Source organism: Alexandromys fortis, unplaced genomic scaffold, assembly GCF_014885135.2.
Source record: "Alexandromys fortis isolate MF-2015 unplaced genomic scaffold, M_Fortis_MF-2015_v1.1 scaffold_36, whole genome shotgun sequence".
Lineage (NCBI taxonomy): Eukaryota > Metazoa > Chordata > Mammalia > Rodentia > Cricetidae > Alexandromys > Alexandromys fortis.
The window spans coordinates 8,668,758-8,684,422 of NW_026067915.1; the positions used below are offsets into that span (position 1 = coordinate 8,668,758).

At 38.1% G+C, this 15,665-nt stretch overlaps 1 protein-coding gene across 1 annotated transcript in view; it reads right to left on the reverse strand.

Moving 5' to 3' along the window:
* Positions 1 to 15,665, reverse strand: part of Rbm6 (RNA binding motif protein 6) — a 94,000-nt gene that overhangs the window by 46,672 nt on the left and 31,663 nt on the right. Inside the window, exon 6 of the mRNA XM_050139543.1 lies at positions 8,081 to 8,154. Coding sequence (XP_049995500.1) covers positions 8,081 to 8,154 — 74 coding nt within the window. The remainder of the gene's footprint in view (positions 1 to 8,080; positions 8,155 to 15,665) is intronic.

A 15,665-nucleotide genomic window follows, 5' to 3' on the forward strand; every position in this document is an offset into this window, starting at 1 on the left:
ATCATACACACACACACCAATAAGAACTGATGATGGGATTCTAACATTGCTGAGGTTATCTGTGTACACTATCTGAAAGTATTCATGGTATCAAGTTTTTGTATTAGTAAGCTTATTGCTACCACATTTCTGCTGATACCTCTATTGAGGACGACTAAAAGGTAGTGAGCAGATGTTTCCAGAAGACAGGCAAGGATTGAATGACCAAAGACACAAGTTATACAAAAGAGTTCTGTGCAGGAAACCACACTTTCTTCAATAAATGTTTTGAGATGAGAGTTGTTTAGGCAAAAACACAGTCTTCTAAATTAATTAATTAAATTAATTTTTTACTGTTGTTAATAATAATGGTTTTGATGTTGCTGCTTTTGCTTCTCAGAATGCACAAAACTGAAGTACTGAAATGTCTCAAGATTACCATTATGATGATATTACTAAATTATGAGTCCAACAATTTTGGTCTTTACTTTCTTCTTAATGGATCATTAACAGTCTTTCCCCTACAGCACCACTTTCAATCACAAGGGCAAAGGCAAATAACATTTATGATTTTGTTTTAGGCCTAGAATGGTTGCACACACTTCTAGACAGACCCAGAGACAGCTGGAGCTCTATGAGTTCACTTTCTTGGGAGGCAGAAAAGGGCAGATTTATGTGAGTTCAAGCCAGCCTGGTCTACAAATCAAATTCCAGGTCAGTCAGGACTGTTACACTGAGAACTCTGTTTAGAAAACAAAACAACAACAAAAGGATTTTGTACACACTTATAATTTCACACTTTATTTAGAGGCTGAAGCCAGAAAAACCATGACTTGGAAGCCAGCCTAGATTAGAAACAGGCCCTGGTTCAAAATACAAACAAAAGATTTGCTGAACCAGTGAGATAACTAAGTGGGTAAAGACACTTGCAGCACAAATTTGATAACCTGAGTTTGATTCCAGGAACCCTAGTGAAAAAGGAAAGAGAGAACCAACTCTACAGAATTGCTCTATGAGATCAATACATGCACTGTGGCCTGTGTACTCACAAATACATTGTGTTTATTCATTAAAACAAAATTTTTTAAGACACAAAAAGTAAAAATAATTTGCCTTCCTGTACAGGCCTTCACAATCACTCTAGTCTCTTTAATCCAAACTCTCTTTTTGTTGGAAAAAAAAAAAGTTTTGTAGAACATTATATATGTCACAGCCTTCATTTTTCACAGTAGAAAAAGGTGGTATGAGAAGGAATTTCCAAGTTAGGTAGTAACAGAATTCTACTGCTTTTTACCTTACAAAGTCAGGATAATTGGGTAACATAAAAAGCTGAGTGTTGGGCAATGGTGGTGTGTGCCTTTAATCCCAGCAGCACTCAGAAGGCAGAGGCAGGTGATCTCTGTGAGTCTAGGATGGCTAAGGCCACACAGAGAAACCATATCTCACAAAACCAAAACAAACAAACAATTTAGTAAAAGTTCCCAAGAAAACAATTCTTAGGAAAATATCTGAACAAAGAAGAATAGGAAGCGAGCATTACAGTAACAAATTTGAAGATTCCCGAACAATAACCAACTCTTCAGTAAGTTAGTACACACTGCTGGACAATAATGGAAAGGGCTCAATATTTAAACACAATGCTTCTTGCTTCTTACTTATCTTCCCAAATCTCAGTGCAATGGCACCTATATCAAAAGGACATAAAGTTCTTCTTCAGCCCAAATGGATTTGGACAACAAAGAAAACAATATGTATAAGATACTGTTAGAAGTACATTTCCAGCCAGTCGCGCACGCCTTTAATCCCAGCATTCAGAAGACAGAGACAGGTGAATTCTGTGAGTTCAAGCCAGTCTGATCTATGGAGTGAGTTCCAGGACAGGCTCCAAAGCTATAGAGAAGCTCTGTCTCAAAACAACAACAATAACAACAACAACAACAACAACAAAAAGGAAATAAAAGAAAAGAAAAAGAAATATATTTCTAAGTCTGGTTGGTGATGTGCACACAATCCCAGCCCTCAGGAGGCAGGGGCAGGTGGATGTATGTGAGTTCAGAGCCAGCCTAATCTACACATAGTGAGTTCCAGGCCAGTTAAGGTTACAGAATGAGGCCCTTTCTCATAAATAAATTAATAAATATTAAATACAAATAACAAAGATGAACACAATGGAGACCCTACAAAACAAAACAAAGAAAACCAACCAAACATTGCCAATGAAGGATAAAATGAATGAAAGCTTCACAGTTCTCCCTTTCTCCTAGACAAAGGTGATGAAGGCATGAGCTAAAATACTCACATCTTCATATTTGATAAAGTTATTTCTCCAGACAGCTAATACACATACTCTGATGAGTTTTCCTGTCACAATACTGTTGCAGAGATTCTTCCTGTTTGACTTCTGCATGCAGGCACTGAGAAGCAGCTAGAGGAGAGGGGTCTTAGTTACTACAGTGAGCAGCCTCACAAATGTATACATAATCCACCATACTCTACAAAGCAAGCCAGCAGAATTTTCTTTTATTTCCACCTCGCAGATCTACAAATACCAGCCAATGATAAAGGGATTTCTTATTAAGACAGCAAAAGGTTATGAAAAACTCAATTTAGAGCAGTTCAGAGAACCCTTAGAAGTATTTATAGATACAAATCAGGCCCTGCTCTGAGGCTTTCACCAGATCTCTGACAAATTAGAGACTGTACCAATTTAAGTAATTCTGTAAGTAAAACTTGAAAAAGGGAGAACAATCTTCTATTACCATTTTATGTACTCTAAGGAATCATAAACATTTTATGTACTCTAAGGAGTCAGATCTTTTTTTTATATTTTTGTCCTCCACAAGACTCCTAATTATTGTGACATTAAGGACCTAAATCTAAATCCAGATACAAAAATAAATTTATTTTTTTAGAGTTATGAGCAGAAATTATTTGATATATAGAAGACAGGACACATTCATCTCACTTCAAATGCTTACCAAGTGCCATTTGCTCTGTTAAGTATTCTGCATACATTATTCATCGAGAATCACTTCTCAACAAGACTGACTATCTTATAGGCTCTCAATAGCCTGTTCTCCTTTTTTTCTTTCTTTCTTTTCTTTTCGGTTCTGTTTTTTCGAGACAGGGTTTCTCTGTATAGCTGTGGAGCCTGTCCTGGAACTCCCTGTGTAGAGCAGACTGGTCTCAAACTCAGAGTCTACCTGCCTCTGCCTCCCGAGTGCTCGGATTAATGGCCTGGCTATAGTCTACTTTATTTTTAAATAGCACTCAGCACTACTACATATTGTCCTACTTTTAATCTTGTCAACTTACTTGCCATATTTTTTCATTAAAATTAAGTTATATAGTCTATTTTGTTCCCTGTGGCATCCTCAGCATCCTGGCACACAAAAACACTCATAAATGAATGAAATGAATGATCCTGTTGAATCCACACTAGGGCTTATTGAGATATCAGGAATAGTGTGATTTTAGACCCAGGGGGGTTAAGAAATTTGCCACAGGTAAACTAAGACCTGCCTGCAGAACCTGTATTCCCTCTTCATGTTGTAGTACCAAAGTAACATAGGGTTTATTTCCCTGAGGATCTCATATTTTTCCATCAGTTTTTTTTTTTTTGCCATCAAAATATTTACATATGCCCTGAAGTATGAGAAAGGCTACTAAAAGAACACTGATCTGATCATGAGGACTATGGAGTTCAACAAGAGAGGATTCCGTGGTCATGGGAGAAATAAGTATCTAGAAAATGGGACTGACTGTAAAGAAAGTGATGATGTACTTTTTAAATTAATTCATTTGTTTTGAGAGATGCACCACAGCACCCATGTAGAGGTCAGAGAACAACTTGCCCTCCCTCTCCTTCCACCCATGTAGAGGTCCCAGGGCTTGGTTCATTAAGTTTGACAACAAGTGCCTTTACTTGATCTTTGCCAGCCCAAATAAGCCTTTCCTCCTTTCTAGGTATAAGATTACAGGTTCCTAAAAGATAGAGCTTGGTTTTGGGGTTTGCTTTGTTTTGAGACAGAATCTTACTATGTATCCTGGAATGGCCTAAAAATCCTCCTACCCTAGGTGTCCCAGGCGCTGGAATTACAGGTGAACTCAACCATACCCAGATAGGGGCTATCTCAACTGCACTTCAAAACAGAGCACCACAAGGCACTCCTTCATAATGACCGCCACACCTGCAATACTATTTCGAATCTAGAAGAGTAATGGCTCTGTTCATAAGTTTTTCTAGTTTCTCAATTACTAGGGGACCTGGGAACCATAAAAATTGTTGACTGAATGGCTAAAGAAGATGGAAAAGACATCTATAAGCCACCTTCTCTTAACTGTTGCTAGCACAAATGAACATTTTTCCAAAGGTCCAACAGAATACCTATTTGTAAAGAATGATTCCCTAGTTCCACCTGACAATACTGTTTAAGAGACTAGATACTTTATAGATAGGATTTTTTGTTGGGATAGAGAATGCTTTATATCTCTTATTATTTCCCTCCCTTTTTGAGTGTTAAGAATTAAAACCAGGGCCCTGTGCATGCCAGGCAGTATTTCTATCACTGAGCTATATTCCCAGCTAATGTTGATACTCTTTAAGATTAAAAATAGCTCTGATAAGCTGGGCGTGGTGGTGCAGGCCTTTACTTCTAATTAAGGAGGTAGAGACACATGGATCTCTCTCAGTTGCAGGCCAGCTTGGTCTACCATAGAATCCCAGGTCAATATGTTCTATATTGTGTAAACTAGTCTTTTTTTTTTTTTAAAGCTTTATTTTATGTACATTGGGTGAAGGTATCAGATCCCCTGGAACTGTATTTAGAGATGATTGTGAGCTCCATGTGGGTGCTGGGAATTGGACCCAGGTCCTCTAGAAGAACAACCAGTGCACCTTACCACTACGCCATTGTTCCAGCCCCATAAACTTATTTTTAAGAAACAACAACAACCAACTCCACATCAGACAGGGGTCTGATCTTCAAAATATACAAAGAACTCATCAAAAGAACAAATAATCCAATTAAAAAAATGGAGTACAGACCTAAACAGAGAACTGTCAAAAAGGAATCTAAAATGGCTGAAAGACACTTAAAGAAATGCTCAGCATCCTTAGTCATCAGAGAAATGCAAATCAAAACAACTCTGAGATTGCATCTTACAGCTGTAAGAATGGCCAAGATCAAAAACACTGATGACAACTTATGCTGGAGAGGTTGTGGGATAAAGGGGACACTCTGCATTGCTGGTTGGAGTGCAAGCTGGTACAACCTCTTTGGATGTCAGTGTGGCAATTTCTCAGGAAATTAGGAAACAACCTTCCTCAAGACCCAGCAATATGACGTTTGGGTATACATCCAAAGGATGTTCAACCATGTTCATAGCAGCATTCTCTGTCAAAGCCAGAACCTGGAAACAATCTAAATGCCCCTCGATTGAAGAATGGATAAGGAAAATGTGATATATTTACACAATGGAGTACTACACAGCAGAAAAAAATGACATCTTGAAATTTGTAGGCAAAATGGATGGAGTTAGAAAACATCATTTTGTGTGAGGTAACCCAGACCCAGAAAGAAAATTATCGTATGTACTCACTCATAAGTGATTTTTAAACATAAAAAAAGAAAACCAGCCTACAAATCACAATTCCAGAGAACCTAGACAACAATGAGGGCTCCAAGAGAGACATACATGGATCTAATCTACATGGGAAGTAGAAAAAGGCAAGATCTTCTGAGTAAATTGGGATCATGGGGTCCTTGGGAAAGGGCAGAAGAGGAGGGGAGAGGCTCAACAAAATGTAGAACTCAATAAAAATCAATAATAAAAAAGAAACAACAAAATAGTGAATTAAAAAAAGCAATGGTACTTTAGGAAAGAACAGTACAAAAGAGATGCATCTGCCATGGTCCACCCATTTATATTTCAACTACTCCATAATAAGACAATGATAAAAGATTGTTAAAAGCAAATTGCTTATGAATTAAATAAATATTCTCATTTTCAGAGAGACTAGTAGGATAGAATCATACAGATTAGAGCTTTCATTCTTCTCTCAAAAATTATAAGTAACACAATTTCTGATAATACTTACTGACTTAGTGATGGACAGGCAATAAGAATCCTATTAAGTGAAGGGATATGGCCCTCCATCCAATTATTCTGTGGTGACTGAATAGCAGAAAGTGCTTACACTACTACTAAGCTAGAATACATCAATAGTGTTCTCTAGAGAAAGGTATGTTGGCTGTTAATTGTTTTTTTTTGGTCAACTTGACACAAACCTAGGGAAGAAGGCAACTTAATAGGGATAAAAAACAAAACAACCCTTCATAAGACTGCCTGGAAGGCAATTCTGTAAGGCCTTTTTCTTTTTTTTTCTTTTTCTTTTTTTCAAGACAGGGTTTCTCTGTGGCTTTCAAGCCTGTCCTGGAACTAGCTCTTGTAGACTAGGTTGGCCTCGAACTCACAGAGATTCGCTTGCCTCTGTCTCCCAAGTGCTGAGATTAAAGGCAAGCGCCACCATGGAAGGAGAATTTCCTTCCTTCCTTCCTTCTTTCTTTTTTTTTTTTTTTTTTTAAATGATTGCTTTGAGAGGACCCATTTCAGTGGGGGCAATGCCACACCTGGTTAAGAAAAGAGGCTGGGCAAGTCATGGGTAACAAGTCATGGGTAACAGCCAGTAAGCAGCATTCATTTCTAGTCTTTACTTTAGTTTCTGCTTTCCGAATTCCCAGTGTGAATTTTTGCCCTACTTCGAACTTCATGATGAACTATGAACTGTAAACTGAAATAAATCCTTTCATCCTGAAGTTGCTTTTGGTCATGATACTTTGTCACAGCAAGAAAAATAAAAATTAAGAGAGTGGTTCATAACTAATCTCAGCACTTAGAAACTCAGGCAGGACAACTACCAAAGGTTCACATCTATCCTGAGTTACACAATTAATTCTAGGCCTGTTTGGATTACAGAATGAGATTATGCCTTAAAATAAATAAGCAAACAACCCACAATACTATCTCCATTTTAATAAGGGAAAATCCCTCCCCTCAAAGAAGTAAACAATAAAGCTGGGCATGGTAGTGCAGGCCTTTGATTTCAGCACTCAGGAGGCAGAGACAGATGGATCTCTGTAAGTTCCAGGTCAGCCAGAGGGGTAGTAAGTGCCATGAATCATGTAATCATGTTAAGTAGAGCCAAGTTGATGAGCAAGCACTAGGCTATAGAAAAAATTTTTATAAAATTACTCTCCTTTAGCAGAACCTTCTTTTGTGACGCACAGATGCTTCTAAGTATAGATAGTAGATATCTAACAGTCAAACTACATCCTTAAGCTGCCTCTCCCATCACATGATAGAGGATCTGAGACAAACCAAATTAATTTTCCCAAGAGAGAGAAAACAAAAAAACAAAAAACAAGAAGGAATCTGTTTAGCAATTCCTTCCCAAACCACTAACCAGTGTTCAATTAGATACAGATTACAATTTCAGGTGGAAAGTTGAGTAACTCCTGAAAGTTCAAATATGAATGCAGACTCAATATTCACCAGCTCTGACTATGAACAGCCAATGACTTGAAACATACTCCAACTGGCAAAGAACAATGAATGAGACAGACACAAACTATCCATTCCTCTTTTCTCCTCAATGCCACTCTTTCAAATATACCACAAATAGGAGGAACCTTAGAGCCACAGGAATCACCTTAGTGTGACCTTCATCCTAAGTCTGGGAATGACCATTGATTGACCTAAAATTCCTGTGCAGGCAGATCCTTGAGAGCCTAGACAATAGAGGATCATTTGCATCAGGAACCTACACATCTTTATCACACTTCAGAGGGAAACACTCCAGATCTGTCATATTTCTCATGGACAGTCTCTGGAACAAAGTCAAACTAGAACTGGAACCTAATTTCTTAAATGTACCCTGTACACATTAACTCTTCTAAATAAATTTCCGAGCTTTTAAAAAAAGTTCCTTTGCACAACTGGTTTCTTGTACCTTTCCAAAGTGAAATTATTTGAAACCCTCCCTCCCCATATATTAAAATATATATCCTTTCAGCATCATTTGACCGAAGTATAAAGCAACCTGGTTGGCCTCCATGCATCCGATGGCATCTTCCAAGAGTGAAAACTCCACGCAGACATAGCCATAGTCGTAACCTGGGGACAGCATTTAAATACAGACGGGAGTGGTGTTAGTGCCTTGCAAACATAAAAGACACATTTATATCCCCTGTTCTGAATCCCTTCAACACAAGCCCTCCCACCTATTCCCACCCCTCGACACTAGGCAAAGGTGCTTCCACAAACAGAAAAAGTACTGAAGGAAAAGTCTGGGTGTTTCTGAAGTTTGAAATTCATTCCAAATGGCTTTTTTCCTATTAACTAAGAAGATTCTTTGCCCTCTTCTCACTGCTGATCAGAAAAGGGTAATCCCAGAAATTTCACAGAAAATTCCCACAGAAAGTGTGATCCAAAACATTTTAATGACAGGCTGAATCTTGTGGAAAAACAGCCAACAAGAACAGAAAAGAATCTGAAAAAAATAATATATCCAAAGAGAAGGAAGAGAACCAATTACTCCAAAGCTATGCTAAAAGTCACCATTCTTCAAGCAAAAACCACCTTCAAAGACAAGTGCTGATGGAATAATGTGACTATTCTATTTGGATATACAGTAGGCTTCTGGTTGACAAGGAACAGACCATTGCAGCCACCACCATTACCACCACCACTCTACCCTCCCCATTTCAAACTCAAGTCAAAAACCAGCTAAAATCTTTATGAAAGGAGAAAGATATAAAAGCATAAATTAAATAACTTGATCCAAAATTGTGCTTACATGCAAAAAGCTGATGGTAGAGCAAGCAAAGGGAAAGACGGCAGTTGTTAGTAATCAATGCATGTTCAATAACTCTAGGTATCATTATCAAATGCCTTCCACCTTAACATTGAAAAAGCATTATCTGCAGCACAGGTCTGAGGCTCTAACGATCCATGACACTGGAAAATTATGGGATTTACAAGCTGCTAAACTCTACTTATTAACCTGTCTCATAGTTCCTGATACTGCTACCATATGACTGCAAAAATACACTTGTCACTGCAATGTTCCACATGTGGTTTCCATGCTTCCTCCATTTTCTCACAGGATAAAAAACTCACCTCTAGAACTTACACTATGCAAATGGATAGAAAAAATAGATGTGATTTATTCAGATGAAAAATAAACAGAGGGAAAGAACACAACATAAAACCTATGTGGATTTTAAACATAAAGTAGATACAACAAGAAGAAACTGATACTCATTGAATGAAGGTATCCAAAACCATAGTTTACAGGGCAAGTTCCAGCATAAGCCAAGGCTACATAGAGAAAGTGTCTTGAAAAAGAATTAAAAAACAAACAGTAACTTGGTTAGAGTCTAACCCAGTGGTGTAGAAGGTTCTAGAATTAAAGTCTGCTACCAACAAGAGACAAAAAGAAGTTGGCCTGGGTGGCACATGCCTATCATTTTAGCTGACACAAGAGAATTGCAACTCAAAGTCAGCCTGGACTAAACAGTGAGACCCTGTGTCAGAAATAAAATAAGGGCTGGAGAGCTAGCTCACCTATAGCACATTTTTGCTCTTCCCAAAGACTCAGGGGAGTCTTTGTACCCACATAGTGTCTCACAACTTTCTGTAACTACAGTTCCATGGGATGTAATGCTCTCTTCTGACCTTAATAGACACCAGACACACCCGTGGTCCACAGACATATTTGAAGGCAAAACATTCATACATATAAAACAATAAAGTAAATCTTTTCAATTCTTTAAAAAATAATAATAAACCTTTAAAAAATATACCAAATTTGGTGAAACGGATTGGATTCCTTGTTACATGGAATAAATGATCTAAAATGTTTAATGATAGTGATGACTTTAGACTTGATAACTATTTTAACTACAAATGTTGCTATACAATGATACAATGATGTATATCCTTATTTTGAGTTTCAGGAAGTGACCAGAAAGAAAAAAACGAAAGTTTGTAAAAACCTCAGCACTACTCCAGGCTGAGAGATAGAGAATTTATTTCTATTTTTATTTTTTAAAGAGTCTCACCATGTAACTCCAGCTAGCCTGGAACTCACTAGATGGACCAGGCTGGCACTGACTTTACAGTTATCTCCCTCCCTCTGTCTCCAGAGTACTGAGAATAAAGGCATGCACGACCACACCTACCTAAAGACAAAATTCTCTATCCTAATATCACAGTTTTAGACAACTCCAACTTGTCTAAACTTACCACAAAATCAGGTTCCTCCTATTAGTATACCACACTTCAGTATACATATTTGTATACAACTGGTTAATCATAAAAAATTTTTTGTTATTCAATTACTTTCAAGTGGAGTTTTCTAAACAGTCAGTTTGAGATATATGTATATTTATAATATGCTATATACTATATTATAAAAATATACATAAGACATTATACATTTTGTAAATGGTTCTAGATATTCTTTTGAAGCACCAAAGAATAACACAAAGAAACATAGATATCTTTTGTCACCAAATTTCTACTGTGAATACTCAAAAGCATGTCCATAACCAGAAAGGGGTAGCCATGGATCACACAGATGCTCTCTTGAATGCTTTGATTACCATTAAAAACATTATCAAAGGAGTGCACAAGAGTATGTAAAACAAAACTCTCCCCACAGGTATCAAAACAGAAAAAAAAAAAAAAAAAAAAACATAGAGAACCAATACCAGATTGCAAAGCCCTAAGTTTCCTTGCTATGCTTAAAGAGGCAAACACTGTGGCCCAGAAGAAAACAGACTCTGTGGGAAGAACAAGATGAATCATGACAACATTCATACTTTGTTGAAGAATAAGAAGGTTTTGATACTAAAGTCACTGGAAAGGAAAATATGTAGTTTATAGGAGGCACAATGAACATCTGTGTATATACATCAATTTAAAATCATGTGAAGTTCACAAGCCTACCACTCAAGTTTCTTCTGCATTAAAGTTTAGCTATCAAACGAACACATAAAGTTTAGCTATATAGGGTTGTTTAAGGTACCCAATCTTGATTTCAAGCATTCTCTGCATTCAAACTTTACAGTTGTATCATAAAGATTTTCAGAAATCGCCAGAAGACAATGTATATAGTACCTGTTACAAACAAGGTTCTATTACAAAATCCTTTAAATATACTGGTTTAATTCCCACAAGAATACTATAAAGGTAATCATTACTATTTACTCACGGGAAACAAACAAAGAAAGGATAAGTAGTTTGCTCAAAGACACTTTAGTTTCAAAACCAGAGCTAAGTCTTTTAAATCCAAGCAGTTCAGATTCAAATGGATACCATTAATCACCACACTATATCCTCTTTCATTTTTTCAGTATGGTTTGAATGCTGCCACGTGCTCGGTAAGAGCTATACAACTGAGGTATCAATCTAATCTTATTCTTCTACTTAAAAAAAAAAAACACAGTGTGTGTGTTTGCATGCATGTGGGAATCAGAGATCAACTTTTGTTGTTGATTTTTGTGTTTAGAGACAGAGTTTCTCTGTGTGGCCTTGGCTGTTCTGGAACTCTGTAGACCAACCGGGCTGGCCTCAAACTCAGAGATCCATCTGCCTTTGCCTCCCGAGTGCTGAGATTAAAAGCATGTGCCACGGCACCTATCTAAAGGCAAAATTCTTTATCCCAATTTTACAATTTAGAGTTCCATTTTTAAAAATCATTTTCTCTCCTTTTAGCACGTGGGCCTCAGGGATGGCATAAACAACCTTTGTGAAAAGCACCGTTATCCACTGAGCAACCCCACCAGTCTGTCTCATTCAAAAATTTATAAAAATTATAATACATTTTCAACATTTTCCCCTCCCCTCTATGTTCTCCCATGCCCCACCCTCATGTTCCCACTCAAATTCAGGGCCTGTTTTGCTTTGCTGCTGTTACATATTTAAGCACATAAACCTATAAACACAACCTGCTGAGTCCATTTAGTGTTGCTTGTATGTTTATAATTTCAGGGCTAACCACTTGGTATTTTAATTCTCAGACAAGGCTAAGCTGCCCAGGCTGACTTATTTTTGTTTTGTTTTACTTATTTTAGCTTTCTGAGACAGGGGTCTTGCTATGCAGCTCTGTGTGGCCTCAAAGTTGGAGTAATTCTCCTGCTTTTACCAACAGAGTGTTATGATTACAGGAGAGTACCTCTATTCCTTGCTCCCAGGCTGACCTTAAACTTCAGTATGTAGTCTGGACTGCTTAAACCTGCTATTCTCTTGCCCCAGGCTCCTCAGTAGTTAGGCTCCAGTCTTTCACTCTGTAACAAGACCCTAAGATTGTTTTAAATAAGAAATCTTAAATTTAATTTTTTCAGCCTTAATACAGGATGAGTCTCACACACCTGAGAACAAACGAGCCCTTTCTATAATAAAGAAATACTGAAATTAGCAGCACAATAGTCACTCCTATTTCAATTCTGATAGCAGAATCAAGGTGAGTGGGCCTAAAGAAGCCAAGTTAAAAGTATTCACTCTCAATAAAAAACTCTATTGGTACCCACAATCTTTCTGAAAAGACAAAAACTAGAAATTCTTATAAAAGATGGCTATAAAATTATGTAGCAATATGGAATTACAGAGCAATTAAAATTTTAAAAATGAATACACCCTCAATGATAATTATGTAAATTATACAAAAAAGACTGGAATTAAATACAAACTGAATCTAACTCAGAAGTTAGAGACAAAAATCAGCATATAAGATAAAAACCATGCACTGTCAAAATTATACTTGGAGAGCCCAAGATGAAGAACAACATACCATCTTTCAACATAGGTAAATCCAACATTGCCAGTTTTTCCTCCAGCGTTGCAACAGATCAGTTTTCCTTTGGCTGACACCAGATGAAGAGGTTGGCTTGCATTTAAGGGCCACAATGTATGAAAAATATATCACTTTAAATAACAGAAGCACAGCCAGCATAGTAAATGCTCACACTCAGAGAAACTTGGAATTAGAAACCAAATGAAGTCTTAGCCAGGTCTCATCCCCACCTCCATGATGATTCAGTGAAAAGGAAAACAGGAATGTAGGAGAGGGAGGCAGGATTCAAGAACCACAGATAATTATACAAAAATCTGAAAATGAATTAATGCAATACAATTGTATACAAAACAAAATGATTGTATTGCTATAATGGAATAAACTGGGGTTTTCTTGTTTCCCAGATTTCACAATTATGTTAATCTAAATTCACAGGAAAAGTTCTAGTCGTCACAGATAATTGTTTTACCTAGAAAAGTAACATTTTAAACCCATAAAGAATTATTTGGACTCAAGATGGTAAAAACTGTTAACAATTTCGCAAATAGATTTTACCAAAGGAAGTAACAAAGCGTCTATTTTATTACCTTTTTAAAATGCTGGTTTTCTGGGAAGACATCTTGGTAGGCTAAAGGACCTTTGTATTTATATATATGGCTACTAAAAAAAGCACAACTGACTCCATTTTCTAACCTAAATGCACAGAACTTCTAGAAATGTAAATATTTCTTTTGCGTTTTTAGGCAGCTAAGAAGAATAAGAACAGGGGAAAGAAACTCTAAAAAGGTGACACTTTCAAATCTTGGCTAGAAAGATCTAAATTTGACCTCAGGACTCACATGATGGAAGGAGAGAACCAATTCCCCCAAGTTGTCCTCTGAGCACTATACAAAAACTGTGACAGTCTTGTCACAACGCATATACACACATCTTATCCATCTTCATTAATCATTTAGTTACCAAAAAGTATCTATGAAAATTAATTAGGTAGTAAAAGAGGATTATAAGGTACAGAAAACAAAGACCTGATAAATAATATCCAACCCAACCCAAAACTAACTCTTTAGTCTCTATTGCTTCAAAGACATTGATTCTACAATGCTAACAAACAGAATCTCAGCTTGTTTAAGTCAACTGTTAGTTGACAACCGGCCCATCTTTTAGACTTTTTTTTATTGATTCTTTGTGGATTTCACATCATGTATTCTGATTCCATTCATTTCTCCATCCTTTCATATCTACCCTCTGCCCTTGTAAACATGTCCCTACCAAATAAAAATAAAATTTAATGAAAACTAAACCAACCAAACAAAAAACAAAATCAAAAAAAGTAACATAAAAAAAGAAAGGAAAACAAAGTCTTGGCATAGAAGCTACAGTACCCTTTAGTCCATTCGTCTTTACTTGTAAATGTACATTGCAATGAGTCTGGTTTGAGGCCTCTGACTTCTGCTACACCCTCTTACTAGGTCCCTCACTGGAATTCCACTTAGATATCTTAACTGCTGCCCTGTGTCATGGAGACCCTGAAACTTTGTATCTGCAGGTCTGACCCCTTTACATGCTCCAGCAGTTCATAAATGAGGTAGATATTGGTTGGAGTGGGCCAACTCATAGTCTTGGTTCTGGACCTGGATGTTAGCTAAACTGGTCAACCTGCCAGTATCCCCTCATCAACACCATCAGGGCAAGCTATCCAGCACTGCCCCGGTTAGCTCACCCACCGCAGCAGGCAGCAAAGAGTGGGGCCAGTACTCCTGTTCTCATGTCCTAGGACCAGCTCACTCACACTCACATCACCAGGGTCAGTTCTACCGTTTTGCCCAGGCAAGGTACCCCATGAGACCAGTTCTCCTGCCTGCAGCAGTTGGCAAGGAGAGAGGGCATGCGTCTTTCCCTCACCCATGCCACCACATGGCAGATGAGGGGGCAGAGTCAGTACTCCTGCTCTCATGCTGCTCTTGCCCCCACCCCATCCTGCTCACCTGTACCCCCACCAACAGGGTCAGCTCTATTGTGCTACCTGGCTGAGGTACAGGGCCCACTCTTCCTACTGCTGCAGCTGGTGATGGGCAGAACCAAATCCCCCACTCTCAAAACTCAGGGCCACCTCTCCCACGAATCACAAGCAGTAAGGGGTGGGGGATGGGAGAGAGCATCTCTCCCTCGCCCACTACACCACATGGTAAGGGTGTGTAGGGCCAAAATCTCCCAAGGCACATTTTAGCCAGATCACCTGCTGCCCCAATAACTGGGTCAACTCTATTGTGTTGCCCAAGTGAGGTGTAAGGCCCACTCTCCTAAATGCTGCAGCTGGTGAGGGGCAGGGTCAGCTCTCCCACTCTTGGTACCAGGACCAGTTTTCCTAGATGAGGGGCAAGGGATAGGCCCACATTTTGAAACAAACATTTTGTTTAAATAAATGAGGTAGGCAGCCCTACCTTCAAAGTTATCGAGAAAACCTCAACTGACAAACCCAGATGAATTTCCTATTTAAGAGTCTATTGGTTGAACTTCAACAATACTAGAACTGACATGACAACTATGAAATGCAAAAGGAGGATTAAAATTATAGATTTTTGTTTCTTCTCTCTTTTTGTGTGTATTTGTGTGCACCCATGGGGGTCATCAGATCCCCCGTAGCTGAGTAACTGGAAGTAATGGTGCTGGGAACGGAACTTGGGTCTCCTGAAAGTATACAAGCATTCTTTTTTGAGGCAGGCTCTCACCATGTAACTCTAGCTGGCCTGGAACTCCCTACCTCTGCTTCTAGAGTGTGGGATTAAAGGCATGCAAGCACTCTTAACCAATGAACCATTTCTCTAGG